General features: G+C 42.5%; 2 protein-coding genes across 2 annotated transcripts; one reads left to right on the top strand and one right to left on the bottom strand.

Annotated features, from left to right (window-relative positions):
• Positions 1-83: 83 nt before the first annotated feature.
• Positions 84-3,890, bottom strand: haus4 (HAUS augmin-like complex, subunit 4). Its single transcript, XM_026352433.1, has 9 exons — positions 3,703-3,890; positions 3,334-3,473; positions 2,989-3,120; positions 2,443-2,583; positions 2,184-2,280; positions 1,929-2,074; positions 1,602-1,732; positions 1,043-1,111; positions 84-851 (listed from the first exon to the last, which is right to left on the bottom strand). The coding sequence occupies exons 1-9, from the start codon at positions 3,767-3,769 to the stop codon at positions 665-667; spliced, it is 1,110 nt and encodes a 369-aa protein (XP_026208218.1). The 5' UTR covers positions 3,770-3,890; the 3' UTR covers positions 84-664.
• Positions 3,891-5,843: 1,953 nt separating this feature from the next.
• On the top strand, positions 5,844-19,962 carry fxr2 (fragile X mental retardation, autosomal homolog 2). Its single transcript, XM_026353057.1, has 17 exons — positions 5,844-6,567; positions 9,216-9,268; positions 10,194-10,287; positions 10,655-10,726; positions 12,040-12,188; positions 12,430-12,523; positions 12,868-12,984; positions 13,148-13,318; positions 13,404-13,482; positions 13,636-13,793; positions 14,308-14,394; positions 15,969-16,188; positions 16,302-16,481; positions 16,579-16,773; positions 16,922-17,020; positions 17,188-17,276; positions 17,371-19,962. Exons 1-17 carry the CDS (start codon positions 6,517-6,519, stop codon positions 17,479-17,481), a joined length of 2,019 nt encoding a protein of 672 aa, XP_026208842.1. The 5' UTR covers positions 5,844-6,516; the 3' UTR covers positions 17,482-19,962.
• Positions 19,963-20,569: the final 607 nt, after the last annotated feature.

The raw sequence follows: 20,569 nt of genomic DNA, 5'->3' as shown, positions 1-20,569 counted from the left end.
GTCTCGTAAAATAAAAAATAAAAAAAGGTGCATCTTGTTTTTTTTTTTATTTCAAACCAATTCAGTTTATTTCTGTAGCACCAAATCACAACAAAAGTAATCTCAAGGCACTTTACAAAGGTTTAACACCTTACAAAATATAACTGTATACAGTTTTGAAGAACGCAAAAGTTATTTAGCTCACATACACCTACTGCTGCAAAGGGATACAACTGAGACTCCCCAGAACTAACTAGACAACGCACCAGTTCCTTTAACAAGAATTTATAAAATATGTCATCTGGTGAAAAGAAAAAGACACACACACTAAGAATGGATGACAGGTACGTCCACCTTATCTAAAGAGCAGGATGCTTTTATATTATATTATATTCCCACTACATTTCTGCAGGGAAAACAGATGTCAGCACAGAGAAGCATATTATGTGAATATAGGGCATTACTTACATTCAGACTCCTGGTGATAATTCATTTTATTAGTTTAATATTATATTCTCCCAAGTTTCCATTGCAATACATAAGATTGTGTATTATTTTCATGTACACTAAATAGTTACTACAGGCCAAAAGTCCACAGATTCTGCGTCTCATGTCCAAAAGCCAGCAAGTCTCTGTGAGCAATGACGCACTGTGAAAAGCACTGTCCCAGAATCAGATTTGATCTTCACTTCTCATTGTACTGGGTAAACTCCTTCAGGGCCCAGTTCTTCATTTCTATCTCCTGTCGTAATCTGCAGTATTCCTCAGCCAGGGCCTCAAACTCTTTCCCCAAGATCTCAAAGGAGGCCAGCTTTAACTCCAGAGACTGCTTCTCCACCTGGCAGGCCTTCAGCTCCGACTCTAGCTTCTCTCTGAAATGGAGATATGGCAGAAAAGACTGTTTCATTTTTTTTGACAAACGCTAGTGAGAAACAGTATGCATTCCTTCAACTATTATCACTGCACTGCCCTTTAGAAAACAGTTCTGAACCAAAGTACTCCAGTGGAGATATATAAATAATATTGACATTTCAGTCAGTCAGAAAAACAAAAAGTGACTTGCCTTATCTTTCTGTGAGCAGATACTGCTTCAGTTGTGTATGTGTCCAGCTGAATTTCCACCATCTCAGACCTGCAAAGGGGGAAAAAAAGATAAACAGACATGAGAAACAGAGATGTATCTATGCTTATTATTTACTCTTTTGACTTTTAAATGTTATGATTGACAACACTATGAGTTATATTTCTCATATGGCATACTGTAACAATGAGTTGATATCAGATATAAAAAAAATACTGTAACAAAGAAATTAAATGGTCATAATATTCAGCTTATTGAGGCTTTTTTCATATAGATCACATCACTTAACCCCACTTCTAAATGGGTGACAGAGTGAAAACATTGTGGTTTAAAATGGTACCATCTGTAGTAGATTGTATGTAAAATGTTAAATATTGGGTGCTGGCATTGAAATGTACGTGGATATCCTTTTGTCCCTACGAGTAACAGTATGCAGATGACTGGTCCTATTGCCATTGAGAAATCGTGACACCAGTAAATTTCTACAATATCAACAGTACTGTACAGTATGTGTACTGTAGGTGAAGGATTGAAATCTTACTTTATCTTCTGTAAGACTAATTCACATTTGCCCTCAAAGTAGTCAAGCTTCTTTCTGTCCAAATCTGTTTGGACCTTCAGCCTGTGGTCCAGGATGAGAGACTGGAGGAGCTGAATACACTTAATCAGTTCCTGCTCGGGGAAAAAAAGAATGAAATGCAAAATACTGTTGTGACAAACTGAACCTTTCATGCACATGCACCAGAAAATAGGAAAGGAACCTATTCAGAGTGAGTGTATTTCTTCACTGAATGACCATATTGGTTTATGTGTGGCAACATGCAAAAAACAGAGATAGGTTTCCTTAACAATTCAGAGGAATACTTACAGAGAGGTAGAGTTGAGTCTGTCTTTGCAAGAGAACTGTGTTTTCACGGCAGGTCTGCTTCAGACTTTCTGCTCTTTTCTTCTCTTTGTCCAACTGAGCTGACAGGTGTGATAATTTGCTGCTCTTCAGACCGTCACTCTCATTTTCTACGAGAGATTACAAAACAAACATGTTGCTCATCATCTCATTGCAGCAATGAAGCGATGAGAACTAAAATTTTTACTACATAGATAAAACTGTGTTTAGCTAATGTACCCCATTCAGGCTGATAGTACGAGAGGAGGCTCAGGCACTTTTTCTTCAGATGTTTCTCCAGCTCTCTGGGCAGACTCTGTTTCATTCTTTGCACATTCTGTTACATATAAATACAGCATGGGCACAGAGAAATATGACATGTCATTTTTCCTGCATTCCTCAATTGCTGTGAGATCATACAAGGGAATCCAGAACCAAAGAAATAGTCTCCAAAACAAGATTTTCAAATAAACAAATGTGCTCTGTTCTTTTCAGTCACCTTCTCTGGAGGCATGAGCTCCATCACCTGTTGGGGGTTCAGACCCAGAACAGATGGCTGGTCCTGGTTGATACTGCTACTGGGGTCCAGCTGTCTGACACACTGAGCCACCAGAAGACACTTCTCCACTGTCTCATAAAACTGTGCGCGCGCGGACACACACACACACACACACACACACACACACACACACACACACACACACACACACACACACACACACACACACACACACACACACACACACACACACACACACACACACACACACACACACACACACAAACATGTATATCTAGATCATTAGATAAGTGCCATTGACTTTTTAATCATGAACATAATATAAGCAGTTTACCCATATCATGGTATATGACTATATAGATTTGGGTATTTAAGTCAAAATGTTTTAAATGGGGTTACCTTCACCTACAATTTAGATTTGGACAATTCAGGTTCCCTAGTGCAGTTTTAATGACTAAATTTGCACATTTGTATCTGTGATTTACTGCAGGTGTTTTGCAGACGATGGAAATAATTCTAATGTACCATGTTCTGGTCAGGGGGGACAGTGGTATGGTGCTTCCTGACACAGTGGTCCTGGATCATCTCCTGCAGTCCTCTGTAGAGACTCTCTGAGCGCAGCCAATGACGCCTCTGGCTATGAAGTTTCTGCTCAGCCTGCAGAAAAAAAGCAATCACTGATACATACAACCTCAGACCTGCACAGGAAGAAACAGCTTCCATCTATGTTAATGTAATGGTTCCTGGTTACCAGTAGAGGCCAGTAAGAGGCCTGGTTACCACTGAATAATAACACTGAATGTATGGTAACAAATGTGGCAGATATCATTAGAGGAGGTTATGTAGTGTGAACTCAGTGCCTGCTGATACCTTCTCCAGCTCTGTTTTCAGAGGGACAGTAAGTCCAGTTTGATCCACATGATGGGCCAGGGTGGCCAGAAGTTTACAGAACTGAGGGTTCTGGGTCAGATCCTCCTCTGTCATGTCACACAGAGGAAAGGAGGCGAGAACTGGGTAAAATAAAGACAGCAACAGTCTTGAAAATGGCCAAACAAAATCACCGTGGAGACATTCACACATCCGGCCTACACAGTCTAATTTCCCATAGGATTATAGGACGTCTAATTGTAAATTAAGTTGAATAAGTTTCACGACACCACACTTTCATTTAATAAAATTAAACTGGCTAATGTATGCTAACTAAAATGTAATGCTAACTTAGCAAACATTTTATCTTACCCTGTTGATGCAAACTGTCACCCTTCCCAAGCGACGATACATGGCTAGACTCGGGACCAGCGGACATTTTCAGCTGGCTTGCGTTTTTTATTAACCTAACAACTTATCAATTTCGCGATGTGAAAAAGGCTTTTGTTATGAACATAAAACGACAAGAACACCACGACAAACAGTGCTTCCTGAGTCGAGTTGCGCGCGTCTGCAAGAAGCGTTCCTGTTGGCTAAAGTGGCCCACGTGACCATTACGCGCAGACGGCGAGTGCGTGACACTCTCGGGAACGCGCATAATTGTGGTATCAAACATTTCACTGATTTTAATGTTTTTTTTTCCGTATAGTAACAATTATTGTACAAAAATCTCAAATACAGTACAAATCTACTGAAAATCTAATGTTTGGGCAGCTGTGCCCAGAGACACTACATTCCCAGTCTATCAATAGGAAGCCGATCTGAACCTTTGTATATTGCCATATTACAATTTTATTTAAGTGAGCATACGACATTAATTAACTCCTTGATAGACAACGTACACAGACTTTGTGTTCCACAGTTAGTTTCATATTTTTTACAAGCGTGACTGAAATAATTACAAGTTTTACCAGCTGAGGCTTGGGCTACATGTGTATAGACAGAAAACATTTGACAGGTGTTTGTTGGGGGAAATGAAGAAGTAGCTCATGCTGAGAGGGACATTTTTATGGCAGGGCATCGGCTTGAGCCCCCGGAGCTACCCCCTCTGTACTGGTTTTACCCAACATTACAAAACACACACAGATTTTGTTTGCATCTGTGACAGAGACAAAGGAGCCAAATGTGTTCATGCTCGATTACATTAGATGGTATAAGATTGTATAAAATATACGCTCTGGGCCTGGAACACTAGAAGATTCATCTCGTTCACTCATATTAGGTAAGAACTGTAAGCGATAACTGAATAAAGACAATTGATTTTCTTAGCAGGAGTAAAACTAATTTCTCGGGTGTGATAGGGGTCGGCACTATAGCAGCCTGATTCATAGTAGAAGCCACAAGATGTTTGATGAGCATTCACCTCAAATGGGGTAGATAAGGAACATATGTCAAAGATGGACATTTCTCCACAAATCTCAGAGGAGATGGCCCATTTGTTTGCCACAAAACCTCTATGTTAATAACTCAGTTTTATGTGCTTAATGCATCAATATAAAATTTTCTGTGTGAACAGTCACAGGACAAATCCAATTTGACAATAGCACGGTAGTGCTCTTGGTTGATGAAATAGCAGCAGGTAGAAGTAGAGGACCGTAATTCTGAATCACTGGGGCAGGACCATTTTTACAGAGAATCAAGAAACAGTGTGTGCCTTATTCATTCATGTGGCAGATATGAAATTGTTACTATTACTGAGGAGCGAATCAGTGTGTCATAACATACTCAAAAGAATTAGAGAAATCATATGAATTTGTTGTGTGAATATCTTTTTAATTGAAAATTGGCAAGTAGATGCCATGTTAAATAATGTTATTGAATCATAAGTAATGAACACGCCTTATAAGTCTTCTAAAGCGCTGAAAACAGTACATTGGATATTGATTTAACAATGTACAAACACATAATTAACAACAATAAGTCCAAGTAAATCAAACAAGGGTCGTCACAGTGGATAGGACCTATTGACTAAGGAGTTCAATGTCTTTCCTCCATCTTTATTTCCCATTAAACATAAAGTCTACTGAAGATGACAAAGTGTGTCAATACACACAAAAAAATCTGAATACTCTTTGTTTTTCACTTTTCCAGCCTGGCTATGGTTGTTTTTGGCATGTAACGTATCTTTCTGCTCAGTACATCAGAACGTGTAGTATAGTAACTCCACTATAGTGCTGTTTACACAATGGCTGGTGGTCCTCGCTCATCAATGAGTGGGCAAAATTACATATGAGAGCCAGTCAATTTGACTATCACTTTAATTGACACGAGAAGTCACCAATGACTGGAGTCGGGCTGTGACTCGCTGCTTTTTATTGGCCACGCTTTTGAACCAACCCTTTTTTGCTTAACCAAATAATGAGAGGGGGAATTGATTGCCGAGTTCGTTGACCAATCACGTGCCTGTGTTTCCTCATAGGCGGGTCTTTGTCACGGAGGGGTGGGGTGTTCGAGGTCATTCAGTCCCACTCAATCGGCGTGTATTTGAGGGGACGGGTAGTTGGAGTAAGGAGACGCCGGGCGGTTGTGCATTTCATACGATTTTTGGGGAAGAAACAGCGCTAAAAATTGCACCGCGGACTTAAGAAACGACCCCCGGCGACGACTTCTGTGAAATTAATCAACGCAACGACTGCGCCACAGCCACCACCAAACAAACGCAGCCAAGCTATCAAATGCTAGCCAACTAGCATCCCTGAAAACTGACGGGATCAAGGTGTTGATCGCTAGCCTCCCAGCTAATCATCCATCAGCTAGCATCCTTCTGCCGTAGCATCATTAACGTTAGCCTGCTTCTCCCCGCGCACGTCGAGACTTCGCCGTTGCTCGTAGCGGTGCCGTTCAGCTCGCGGGCGACAAATCCCCCTCTGAGACAAAACCCGACAGCGGAGCTTCTCAACTGTCTGCTGCCGGAGACAGCGTCTGCGTTGCTTTAGTTGACACCATCACACCCATCTCCCCAACCCCTTCACCTCTACCCCTCTCCCTCCACCCGAAACACTGGAAATCCACAAGCGGCCGGATAGCGGCGAAGGGCCGGCGAAGCTGGGGGTGGTAACGTTAACGGACTCGCAGGGAGTCGTAGCGGCTACAGACAAGCACAGCCGTGGGGATCTACCGACAAGTATGGACGGACTGGCCGTGGAAGTTCGCGGCTCGAACGGGGCCTTCTACAAGGTAACCTGGGATCAGTCGCCGTTTGAGTCAAAAGTTTTGTTTCAAGTACAACTGTTTGGTTTCGTTCTTCTGAGCCGAGCACCAGCTAACCATCACTTGGCTAATGTTAGCTCTGGTCCAATCCTGACCAACAGGGGGGATTTTTACATTCCATTAGGGCTGGCCATTGTGGGGTGGGTAGCTAGCTCCAGCTAGCAGTTAAGCTAGGTACACTTGTCATCACCATGCATGGCCTATATTTTGCCTTTTTTCGGCGAATGTCAACATGATTACATGCTACTGAGAAAAGATTCCCATAATTTTGAAGTGGCACATATCTTTACGCAATATATGTCTATGAGACGGGATGCAGGCATTTATAATAGAAGCTGGCTGTTAATCAGACAGCTGTTGTGCAGTTTCTGCGCACAAGTATGATGAGATGCTACATCAAAGCTCACATACTTCATATTTGTTGTGTAGCCCAACCCGCGTCCTAGCTTCTCTACTTAAGTCTTGTTGTTCTGTCAAGGGAGAACTAGACTGTTGGGTTTCTGTTTCATTTCTGTCTCATTTTCAAAACAAACTATACTTTCATATCCAAGCACATGACTTGAAGTCTTTGTTGCTGCTGTGTCACAGCACCTTTGCCTTTTTACATTAAGATGGCTACTAGGTGACTTAAAATGAAAAGCTAAACATGATTATTATTATTATTATTATAATTATAATTTTTACATAAAAAGAGAGCTTACATTTAAACATTTTGAGTCTGTCATATAGCTTTTGGTCTTTGGTGAATATTGTAGGAATTTCAGATTTCAAAAGGTAATCGTAACCTTATGGGGGGGGGGGGATAGAGAAATAACTCTATTCTGATATTTAATCTAACCATTTTTGGTATCTACTGTTTTTTTTCTCTCTTATGAGTTTAAACACATTTTTTAAGTGTTGTGCTTCTCTCTCAGTGTTCAGCTGGTCAGCCGGCCACATGGTGGTTTAGAGATGAGCCTATATTTATTCTCCTCATGCTGCTTCACCTGTCGTTCTGTTTTACAGGGTGACAGTTCTCCTCTGGCATGAGTGGACACTTTCCACTCACCCCTTTTTTGTCACTTATCATGCAGCCCTTGTTTTGTGGATGAAATGGACACTTGAGTGTCAGTAACATTTTAAATGTCAGATTCCAAGTAAATATTATATCTTTGGTGGGAGAGAGTGGCAAAAAATCTACTTTTTTACCTGCTGTGATTGATGTGACAGACATGCAAGTAAAAGGCTTTTGCTTTTTAAATGCATCTCATTCAGCCTGGTGTCATATTATCAGTAAGTTTTTCTTTTTGAAATATAATCGGCAGCAAGTACATACCGGATAGGCCCATAACACTAAATGTGGATTCAGGCAGTTTTTGTGGAGTGATCTTTATTTTAACTATTTTTGTGTGAATAAACACAAGGATATATCTGAACACATTTTGCTAAGAAGGAACAACTTTCCCATCTAATCTATTTTGTGAGCAGACATATAGTTTCTCTGTTTTTCCACAAAGACAAGGATAACCCACATGGACCTGTGGCAGGTGGCTTGAATATAATGCAACTTCATCACAAAGTTGCCTGTGTCTGTTCCCACCTTTTCACCATTTATATCATGCTTAAATGAGGGCTTGCCTGCCCTTTGACCTGGTGGTGCTCAGTGGAAGCAATACTTCGCCTGACGTAACATTCAGCTGTCACCTAATGTGACCTCAGGAAATTGGTGGTTGAGCAAGTTTTCGGTTAAACCTGTTGTTGTTGCTGACTCCTTTTTATGATGTTGACCAACTGTTTTGGTATTGGAAGCCTATAGACAGTAGTGGCTTGCATAGATACAGAGGCACGTTTTGCTCAAAGGGTGCAAAAATCCCAGTGTGTCCACACATTGCTTGTGAAACCCTAGCCAGCTCCTCGAAAGGTAGCACCTTCCCAGCAGGTGAATCCATACCCACTCCCGACCCCCAGGCGTGATTGCAGTGGAAGATACCTTCTGACCTCTCAGCCCCATATATGGTAGTTTTACACTGAGAGACATGCCACACCTACTGCTTTGCTCCCATCTGGTCACTGCTCAGCACTGGGGGTGTTGGTGAAAGTTTATGGCATGCTGTGGTAAGTTTATGGTTGGTTGTGATGGACACGTAACACTTTAAAATGATCTCTCACGTAGTAGTTGTCACTTGCCCATCAGCCCATATAGTCTAGGCAGAATGCCAGCTATCCCCATACATGTGCCCTCACAAATATACCTTGTGTAAAACTGTTGTCTTAGAACTTACACACAAAGAGAGCTCATGCATTTTAATTCTGTTTTTGGTTTAGGAATTGCGTGTGTGTCTGTGAGAGAGAGATTTCCATTCTGTCTCTGCTGTCAGGAGGAGTCAGTGTTCCTCGTCACTTTATCCAGCACAGAATTCACAGCCAGAGAATTGTGTCAGCGATGTGATGTCTTGGCTTCCAAAAAGCTCTAGATGCTCTTTTTCAGCAACAGTCACAGTATTGGTCCTTGCACGGCTTACAAGCCAGCTGTCTACATTGTTTACGTGAAATATGGAATACTCACAGCCCCACCCTTCATCACTCTTAATTACGCATTTATGACAATAAAATTCTTTCTCCCTGCTCTCCTTTAGGGTTACATCAAAGATGTCCATGAAGACTCGCTCACAATTGTATTTGAAAACAAGTAAGTTCGCTCTTTCTGTTAACCAACTTTGTGTATGTGCTTTATTACAAATATCCCTCACATGGGGAAAATTAAGCTGGAACTGGAGTAACGGAGAGTTAGGACTGTGTCTGGCTGGTGCTTTACCCAGGCAGTGAAAATTGTCCTTTTGAGCACCTGTGCCTGGCACGCAGCTGTCTATACACGTCTCTAACAGTTTTCTCCCCTTTTGCTCTGACCCCTTCTCCTGTCATCCTCATAGTATGCTTCCTTTGAGTCCTAGCCCCACCTACTGTCCCTTTTCACCACCCCCACCCACCTTCCTACTTTATCTATTTGGCTCAGAGTGGCGTTCATGACGCCCCTAAAATAGTGACCCGAAGTATGCAGAGTAAGAGAGGTGGCAGCATGGTGGCCTGTCTCATTTGTGGGATGGTTCCTCCTTCTCTTTTTACTTTCTCTAAGCACATGGATCTGCTGGAGTAGCTGGTTGTATAATATATAAATGAATGAAACAACTATTACTACTAGTAATATTGTCCCTTAAATGAAAATTATTATTTTTAAATCTGATTAGATTTTTAAATTAGTTATCACTTGTGAATAAATGTAAAAATTGGTCAGTTTTTTTCTTGTACGTAATAGTAAAACATCAAGTTTCACCTTTGAAAGTTATATAGTGGACTTATTTTCAACATTTTTTTTGAAATGTAAAATAACATCAAACAATGAACATGGTTGCTCATTGACCAGAAACATACTCATTAAAACTAATGATCCATTAAAATGTTTTATTGTCATTGCGTCAGTTAATGTGATAACAGCCACGACTGCTTAATACACCACTGCCGCTGTAATCCCAACGTGTCAGTTGTTGCTGGATTGAAATTTTGTTGGGTTCTCTGATAAACTAAATGTATTTTATCTGTGTGTGGCCTCACCACAGTTGGCAGCCAGAGAGACAGTTGCCCTTCAGCGACGTACGATTGCCTCCTCCAGCCGACTACCACAAGGAAATTGGTGAAGGAGAGGAAGTGGAGGTGAGGCGTGGTGTGGCTTTTTGCATGTCTCTGACTCAGCTCATACACCTGAGTTTCATGGCCTCATGATTCAAGGCGTTGGTGTCTTTTACTAATTATAGTTAATAAAGTTGGGCAATTTGCTTTTTTTTCCATTAGAATGAAATTGTATCTACATATACGTATACGTATTAAACAGTAACAATGAATTCCGTTCACGTGACATAGGTTTGCTGTTTGCTTGCTGAATATGAATCTGAGGCCACGTTCACTGTTGTTGCTTCACACTCATTGTGTTTCACTACAAATTTAAAGCACAGTTCATGGAAGCATTCGTTGTTTCTTTTGTCTCTAACCCAGCTGTCAATGTCTGTGTGTATTCTTACAGGTTTACTCCAGGGCCAATGAACAGGAGCCATGTGGCTGGTGGTTAGCACGAGTCCGAATGATGAAGGGAGAGGTAAGCGGTTGTTAGGAACCTTGCTGGTACACGCTACTAAGTCAAATAAAACTGAAATAAAACGAGCACATCCTCTTTACTTTGGTGACGCGTTTTGTCTTCATGGTGTTTTTAAATCCTCCTCTTATCTCTGCATGTCTCCATGAATTCAAACACCATAGTCACACAACAGCAAATTGCACTGAACAACATATTGATGATTGTTTTGGTGTCCTGTCATGTGTAAAAAATAAAATTTAAGTCAGTTTTTGTTTTTTAATCCTGACTAATTTGCTTAATCTTTAGAGCACTCTGGATGCTGAGAAAACACCAATGCGCTTAAGGAATTGTTACTTCCTGATTTTTAGTGCACCAGCTGCAATTTCCGGCTGCTGTATTTAGTTGAAAATGACTAATACTGTTGAGAAGAAGATACCTTGTATTAGTGGGCTTCAGCTAGACTAGCTTATCTCCGTCTATCGCAGTATCCAATAATAAGTAATAGAGGCTCAGCAATTATCTTTATCCCTTTGCGTCAGCTTCCGTTGTATTGCCAGTAACAGTTTATTGAGCTCCGAGTACTGCAGTATGCTGTATGTAGGGTGAATACAGGCATGCAGAAAGATAAGTACTGCTAGGTAATGAGCTCAAAGAGTCACTGTGTCCTGATGTGGTCTGACAGCGTACCTTCAAATTACATTTCCCACACACCCCATGCTTCGTCTTCACACTGACTTGTTGTGTCTAAGTGGATTTGCACCAGACTTGGTCTACACAGTCGGCTTATTTTGAGTTTCTATTTCAAATTTTTAGACAATTCAAAGCATACGGGCTTTTCAGCACAGGCTGGAGGTTGAACAGTGGGTCACTGGGATATGGACAGGCCAGTTTCGCGGTGCTACTGTGCCAAGGGAGTAGCTGTTGGTGTAGTGCTGTTATTTGGAGCAGTCTGATAAGAGCCTGCAGGAATGTCTAGCATTGACTGATGGCTTTAATTCTGTCCCTAGCATGGGCTGTGCAGTGTTCTCTGCTTCACTCTGTCATGGTTCCCATTTTTGTTTGTCTACTTTTTCCTTCATCTCTCTCTGCTTCTAAGTTCTGGCACAACCATAGTGGTTTGAAGCAGGGAACAGTGTAGCTTTATTAAAATGAATGAAACTATAGAATAAATGCATTAGGAGCAAGGGTGCATTCATTTATTTTCAACCTGAGATACAACATCAGTGACATTAAAGCCTGATAAGTGATTCAGAGTTTTTGTATGAATGTATAAGCTGCCGCACTTTGATATTACTCTTACTGTATTAACACGCTGTGTTCTGTGCTGTTTTCAGTTTTATGTGATCGAATACGCAGCGTGCGACGCCACATACAATGAGATTGTCACATCAGAGCGTATCAGGCCCGTCAACCCTAACAGTCCTTCCTCTCGGAACTCCTTCCACAAGGTCCCAATCCCTGTCCCAGAAGACCTAAGGGACATGTGAGTGTCTTTACATTGTCAGATTACATAATGTAGATAATTCTTGAATTTGTATAAAATGAAAGTGTCATAGAAATTTTAAATCAATGAAATTGTTCTTGGGTGTACGATTAAATGTGGATGTTCTTAATGTTGGGAACTTCTCACAAGTTGTCTCAGTGATCAGTGTTGTTTTAATGACCCACTGCTGCCAAATGAATAACGAGGCTGACTCTCCTGTGGATTGTTTTCTTTTCGACAGCTGCGCAAATGACAACATTCACAAAGACTTCAGGAAAGCTATCGGAGCCAACTGCATCTTCTACAGTGCCCAAACACACGAACTCATTGTGCTGGTTAGTCATCAGTGTCACTTCATGAACAAATAAATGGTCTTGTTACAGATCCACAGATGAGAATTAAGCTTTAGTATTTGTTGCCTTTAAATGTGAGAGGTTTAAATGAATCAGGGGATTTTCTAGGTATTCCTAAGATGTTAAGCCTGTTGCATTGAATACAGATCATTCCACGTTTCTTACATTCTCTTCCTCTCTCTTAAATACAGCAGCTAAATTGTAAAGCAACATTTCTGAGCCCTTCTTATCAGAGTTAATTAAAATGTTCTCATTAACAGGCACTGACTAAACAGTTAAAATATTTTTTTGGTTATTACTTAATCCCCTGTTTATTATCTTCACAGTCTACAAATGAAACTACAGTAAAGCGTGCAACTCTTCTGAGTGACATGCATTTCCGCAGCATCCGTACCAAGCTTATGCTAATGTCCCGCAACGAAGAAGCCACCAAACATTTGGAGGTAAATGTACTGTAGTGATACACACATGCACACCCCCTGTTAAATCTGCATCATTTGCCAGCCTCTGCTGCGTTTTGTCAGTTTTAATTTGGAGTGTAGCCATCCATTTTTGTCTTAGTTCACACATTTGGACTCAAACCAACTTTGTGCTTCCACCTCCCAGACAAGTAAGCAGTTAGCGTCAGCATACCAGGAGGAGGTGAGGGTCAGGGAGGATCTGATGGGCCTTGCCATCGGCTCCCACGGTGCCAACATCCAGCAGGCGAGAAAAGTGCCTGGTGTCACAGCCATCGAGCTGGAGGAGGAAAGCTGCACATTCAGGATCTATGGAGAGGTGCGCTGATTAATGAAACTGTGTCCTACTGTATATTCATGAATAGATATGCTGTAGCATAATCTGATTTAATGTTGTGTTGTAGACCCCAGAAGCGGTGAAGCAGGCTAGAGAGTATCTTGAGTTCAAAGAAGACTACTTTCAGGTACCCAGGAACCTTGTAGGTGAGTGAGCAATATAACCATCATGACGGAGCTCTTTTAGTTGGTGACAGCATCCCACTTCATCTCCACAGCATATTGCTTATCACTCATCATTCCTCTACTGTTGTTATATTATTTTACCGTTCATTTTTTTCCCCTTTCTCTCCTGCACAGGCAAAGTCATCGGTAAGAATGGCAAAGTCATCCAGGAGATCGTGGACAAGTCAGGCGTGGTCCGCGTCAGGATTGAGGGAGACAACGACAAAAAGCTTCCCCGGGAGGAGGTAGGCAGGCAGGGGGCTGGCAGGGACGACACTGCCAGCAGCAAAGAGGTGAATGGACCGTTCGTCTAGTCAACCACACAAAGTGCCCACCCCACACCCCCACCCCACCCTGTCTGCTCGGCTAAAAATGAAAGCTACTCAATTGTGGCAGAGCGTAGACGTCCCATGTGCTGTCTGCTTTGACACTGTTGCTTTCTGCTGCTTTATCTCTCTTGTTTTGTCATTAGTATTTATGTTATTGTTGTTTTCAGTACACGCAGCCTGTGTGGGCACTTAGCTGAGCATTGTCTGCGATGGGTTGATACAGTCTGTTAATGCTCAGTGTGCTTTCTATGATTTTTTTTTTTTTTTTTTTTTTTTTTTTTATAAGCGATTCCAGAAAGTCTGTAATTCACCACTCAAAATGCTTTTTGAAGAACATCCAAACTATTTTCAGTAGTGATTATGTCCCAGACAATAGCAGGCTGTATTTAAAGTAATGATTATCTGTTTTCCTTAAAAAAAAAAAAAAAAAAAAAAAAAGCACTCAACGCTTCATCTCCCTGTCTGGTGTTGTTTTTAGGGTATGGTTCCCTTTGTCTTCGTGGGAACTAAAGAGAACATCAGCAATGCTCAGGCGCTGTTGGAATACCATGTGTCCTATCTCCAGGTGAGTCGATGCTCCATGTTCCCCAGTAGATGGCGACACTACCATTTTCTCTGTTATCTATCACTTAAAAAAACTCAAGATAAAATAATCTGCGGGTCACACTGTTCCTGCATTCTGTGCGTTGCAGCCATTGTTACTTTAAATGTAAGTGCTGCTTAGAATATCTGGACACGTGGTAAAGAAAGTGTTTCTTAGAAGTTCAGTTTCTTTATGTGACAGGGGCAGGGACATGCAGGCACATATGTGTAGGGTCACACTGGTCACCTGTCTCCCTCGTCCCCAGCGCCACATGAGGAAAGCTGCTGAGAGCACCTCATTTTGTCCTTACCTCATGTGCTTTCATAAATAGCCCCTCTCTCTGGGATGGGCTGAAGGGTATGCTGGAGTTTAGATTACCAGCTATCTGGACCCTCAGCTTCCAAAAATAACACCAGACCCCCTCTCTCTGCCCTGCCTCACTTCCTTCACACCTCCCTCAAGGTTCAGCTGTTGTTGGTGGAGGCAGCTGTCACACCTCTTACAAATGAACCACCAAAGAAACTGCTGTCAGTGCACTCCTGTCATTACACGTAAATGCCCCTCTCCCAGCCCCCCAGCTATAAAGATGGCTCATTTGGCTCAAATTGGGAAACTCCTAGAACATTGTTTTACTTAAGATGTTTTACGTTTTACCACGTGTCATGGTCCATAGATACATTTGGCTTTATGCTTGTGGTGTAGTGCTTCAAAATTATATTACTTCAGCTGGAAATATGACTGCAAACATAATAGTTTCTCATCATTTCCCTTCTAAACTTTTTTATCCATTTTAGGGTACGTTTGAACCAACAAAAAACACACTATTTACAGTTGATTCCTCATACAACACAATGTGGCATTTGTTTTATCCGTCCTATACAATTAAAAAGCGAGAGGACAGTTTCTAAAGCTGTTGAAGGCATGTCTAGAAAATTTCAACTGGTTTGTTAAAGACAATGACGCCAACATTTTCTAGATTTGACTACAACCCATTCAGTTGGAACTTTACACAATACTGCCACTTAGTGATGGAGTGATAGGCCCAATAACGACACTAAAAAGCTCAGGCCCCAACAGATGTGAGTTTTAGGAGCATGGATCAGTGCAGTCTCATCTGAATACATTTTCATTTCAGCATTTAAATAGCCTTTGCTGTGCTCTTATTGGTCTCTACACACATGGGTCAGTGGAATGCTTTGTTTTGTTGGTAGTTACCTAATGTAAGGTACCTTATGATGCCTATTGGTCAGATGATGTGTACAATTATAAATGGTAGTAGTAACAGGTAGCACAAAATGTGGATGCCATGACTTGTAATGAATTTTAGATTATCCGTTTACCCCCTTGTATTTTACTTTATTTAGAATATTTCATCCATGCTACTATTTCCCCACCACTGTGGAGACGTCATGCTGTATGATGTGGTGCAGGGGTGAGGTGGAAGTTGTTGGTGTACTTGACTAAACCATGTGCTGTGGAACACGCTATGAAGTGCACACCTAACTGTTTAAAAACTGTTTTCAACAGAAACTGTTTTTCCGTCCTCTGTCCCATAGGAAGTGGAGCAGCTGCGTCTAGAGCGTCTCCAGATAGATGAGCAGCTCCGTCAGATTGGGGTGGGGTACCGCGCACCTCCCAGTCGAACTGCAGGCCCTGGTGCTGACCGGGAGAAAGGCTACCTGACAGATGAAAGCAGCAACTCACTCCACACCTCTCGCACCTATGGGGGCCGTGGCCGAGGACGGAGGGCCTCCAACAGCCAGTACTCTGGATATGGTGAGAAAGACAGAAGTGACACAGATTTGGTTTTGTTTTTCAAATTAATTACTAAAAATAAAGTTCTGTCATTCAGTTGGTCGTTTTTTTAATAATGTCTCTGCTTGATGCAGGTACAAACTCTGAACTGTCCAATGCTTCCGAGTCAGAGGACGTTATTGAGCGTGACCAGCGGCCCCGTGGCCTAGGTGGAGAGGAGAGAGGCTCCCGACGGGGTGGCAGGGGCAGAGGCTCCAACTCAGGACGAGGACGTGGGGGCCCGGGGTCCAAACCTTCCAACTCCATCAGCTCAGGTAGCTGAAGCCACTTCATGTTAGTAATAGATGGAGCATATAAATGATATAATATTAGTATTCAACGGTTCCTGCCTGATTTACTGTGCATCTTCAGTGCTGAGGGATCCAGACAGTAACCCATACTCCCTGCTGGAGGGTGAGGGAGAGCTCGCCGACACAGACATCAGTGAAGGGATGGGAGGAGACCGCCGCAGACGCTCCCGTCGCCGCCGCAACGACCAGGAGCCCAGTGTGATGGACGCTGCTGGAGAGTCTGACAGCCAGGCCGGCCCCAGTGAGAATGGACTGGGTAAAAACTTCTCCAGTGGTCTCATATGTTGCATAATGAATTCGGAAAGCATAAATTGTTGCCATGGCTGCCTCGTAAATGAATTTATAAATCCTTAACTGTGACACTGTCAGATGCAGTAATCCATGTTCTCTCATTTAACTGTTAGACGAAGAAGCCCGACCTCAGCGCCGCAACCGAAGCCGCCGTCGCCGTAACCGTGGCAACCGCCCAGAGGGAGGTTCCACCAGTCGTGACAGACAGCCAGGTGAGAGTTTAGAGTTACCGTGTTTCACTTGTTGGTATTGTCCCCCTTTGTAATGAGTAAATGTTCATCAGTGGTGGGGACGGTCGTTCTTAACTCAGTATTGTGAATCTGTGTATGTACAATCTTGTCCCTAGCAATAGTTTAGTAACAGCTTTTGATATTTCCAGTGACTGTTGCTGATTACATATCCCGTGCCGAGTCCCAGAGCAGACAGAACCTGCCCCAGAAGGAAAACCATGCTGGCTCAGAGCCCAAGGTACAACAGAAACGTGCACTGTGACAACCTTTGTTTCATTGCCAGAAATGAAATATTAAGACCATTGCCACCTTTTCCCACTTTGTGTCCACAGGAGAACGGGACCAGCGGCAAGAAGGATGAGCGAACGCCTTCCAAGCGTTCCCCCAGTAAAGGCATGACTTCGGCCAGCGAAACCCAGACCCTGGTCAATGGGGTCTCGTAAAGAGGCGGCCCTGCCACTCGCGAACCCAAGTCTAGAGCAAGACTCCATGGCAAACTCTGTCCCTGCTTGCATTAACTTAAACCTTAAACAGATGAGTGAAAAGTACCTGACAAAATACCTGAATTCATACTATGAGAGTGAAAAAGTACAAAAAAAAGACAAACGCATCTACTTAAAAACACACGTTAACGGTGTATGCTATCCTATCTATCAGTACTTAGTGCTTATTTAAAAAAACAACTAGCTTGCCAAAAAGAAGCTGGTGGATATGACTTGATTTTTAAAAATACTGAAACACAAGAAACAGGACAAGACTTTTTTTGTTTTGTTTTTGAAACGGTTGTCTTTATTTGTGTCCTTTTTTTTTTTTTTTTTTTTTGTTCTGTTAATTTTGTTCATTGTTTATCACTGGTTTGGACTTAGCGGTCGCTCTCTCAACCAAAACGGATGCGTCTCTTAACAGTGTTGAAGTACAGACAATAGAGATGTAAGATTATAGGGAGTGGCGTACGAGCAGACAGTCCAACAGCTTATGTGACGCGATGTTCGCACACTGAACCTGGGAGTGGAGACAGACAGATTGGAATATTGATAGACATTGTGCCTTGAATTTGAAAAAAAAAATAATAATAAAAAAAAAAACTTGAGTTTTCTCATTAAGTTTGTTTTTGTTTCCCAAGAGGAAGAAAAGAGGAGAGGAGTTCTTCCAGTGTTTTTCTTTTTTTGTTCCAACGGGAGAACAAACCTGTGAGGTAGTGATGAGTGATGATGACTGGCCAACATGAGGAAAAGCAAGTCTGGTGCCAAAACAGGAAACTTAAGGCGCTTGTCCTCATTCTGAGTAGAATGGACAGCGTTGGGGTCGGCGCGTGCGTGCGCTTGTGTGTGCACAGTTGAGATTTGGCAACCACAAAACTAAACTGGGAGGGGTGCGAGGTAACGAAACAAGCCCATTGGGGGGTCACATGGTGAGGCATCGCTATTTTATCCACAGGCCTGAGGGTGGGGGCGTGTCAGGTGACGTGTCACTTCCTCCTCTCGACTGTTTTAGGTCTTTTGAGGGTCCAGTGTGGCACCGTACCGCCTTGCAAACAGGACAGGCTGAGACCAGACGTAAGGCAGACTTGAACTATAGATTTAGACTCCAAGAGAACTATACCGTGCCTCTTTTTCTGTGTGGGGGAGGGAGGGCAGCGGTGCTAGCTTCCAGCCACACTATAGTGTCTTGATAAACCAGTGCAGCGCGCAGCTCCGGATGCACACGAAGGCAACCACCTTTCTCGGATGGGTGCTGCTAGTAGGGGGCAAGGGAAGGGCCTGGAGACTGCAGACTTTGGGATGGGGGACAGCTTCAGATGACATGAGAGCCACATGACACACAGGTACACACATGAGGCATACACACCAGCTGCATGCAAGTCGGAGCAAGCGCCCACGCGACGCATAGCAGAGGACCCAAAAAGTGTAAAGAAGCGGGGTGTCTGTCTCGTACCTGGCAGTTTGGGTTGGCAAATGGAGTAAGAGAGGGACTCGAAACCTCAGTGGCCCTCTGCTCATGTTGTTTCTGTTGTCTTGGTTACCGCTCTCAAGTTTTTTTTGTTGCTATTTCCACATCTTAGAAAATATGAAATAAAAAATTGAAGTGAAATCAACCTCTTCTTTGGAGACGAACTTTGATTTCTCTGTCTTGTGAGTTTGCAGTCTATTTTTCTATCCTGCATGGCATTTAGTTAAAGAGTAGTAGGTGGTGCCTGTCCTGTGCATGAGGAAAAGGGTGTTATTAATCTGACTTACAAAGCCATTGTTTCATTCACTAGAATTGCTGCTAATGTACACGTTGAATGTCCAACTAACGTAGAAACTCTACAGCGAAGAGAGCAAAACTTTATTTGTGACTACAGAATATTTTGCATCCCCTCGCCACAACATCACAGTTCCTGTCAGTGGATGCGAGTCGGGAAGGGGTCCACTGCTTTGCTCGCAAAGTTTGGGAGTCTCACAAAGTATTACAGTTGAATACAAGGGCAACATTGTGCATGACAAGCAGGTGTCCACATGACCAAAGGTTTTGAGAGACAGATGAAGGGGAGCGTGGTTGAATCGAGATGACCCAGATGCTGCTGTTATACATTTCTGCTCACCTGTACGTTGTGTTTTTAGAGAATGAACGAGAACTTGAGTATTTGTACCTTCAGTTGCATGAGTGCGAGTGGAGGACGAAGGCCTGGTGTGTGTGTGTTTACCTTTATACCTCATTGTGTGAGTACTGTATTCCCTTATGTATCTGTACCCCTCATGTCCTGTTGAAAGGCTGCTGGCTGCTCCGTGTGGGTGTGTGTGGGTGTGTGTGGGTGTGTGTGGGTGTGTGTGGGTGTGTGTGTGGATGCTGGATGTACAGTCGCCTCCTCACTCTGTCAGATTTTGTCTCTGGTTTTCTCACTCATGTTCTGATGGCAATAAAGGACTTTTCATTGTTTGGTATACATTTTCTCCCAAACAGTTTGTTCTTTTTTTCGTTCCCTCATACAGCTGCTAGAAGTGTCCAGTGAAACCTTTGCTGGTTCAGTATAATAAGTTATTTAGGTAATTGAGGAAAAAGAGTCTCTAAATACTGTGCTTGAGCTATTTTAGGCCATTCTAATGTTGTATTCTAATTTTGCTTTGGTGAAGCCAGTCACTATTTTAGCTATGAGTAAAACCTGCCCACTGTGTGACTGGGCCTTTGCTAAATGTTTAGCTGAGCTGCCCTAAATGATCCATTAGATCTTAGAACTTTCTTTACACAGCAGAAACTCAGCAGGATATTTACAGGATCGTGTGTGTGTGTCTGTGTGTGTGTGTGAGCCAAAGCCCCTTAGATGTGATTCATTGGCTTGTAAGAGATGTTAATGATGATTGCAGTCATCTACAGGCCCTGATTTTATTTACACTTATCACTTACATGTTATGTTAGAATTTGTTCAGGAAAAAATGATATAACAATGCTCAAAGGAAACCAAAGTCATCAGCCTGTTGAGGGCTGTGTTAGAGACCAAACGGACAGTTTGAAATCACAAGCTGTTCCAACTTGTGTAAATTTCATCAGGCC

This window comes from Anabas testudineus, chromosome 18, assembly GCF_900324465.2.
Source record: "Anabas testudineus chromosome 18, fAnaTes1.2, whole genome shotgun sequence".
NCBI classification, from domain to species: Eukaryota; Metazoa; Chordata; class Actinopteri; order Anabantiformes; family Anabantidae; genus Anabas; species Anabas testudineus.
This window is presented reverse-complemented; position numbering and strand designations above follow the sequence as displayed.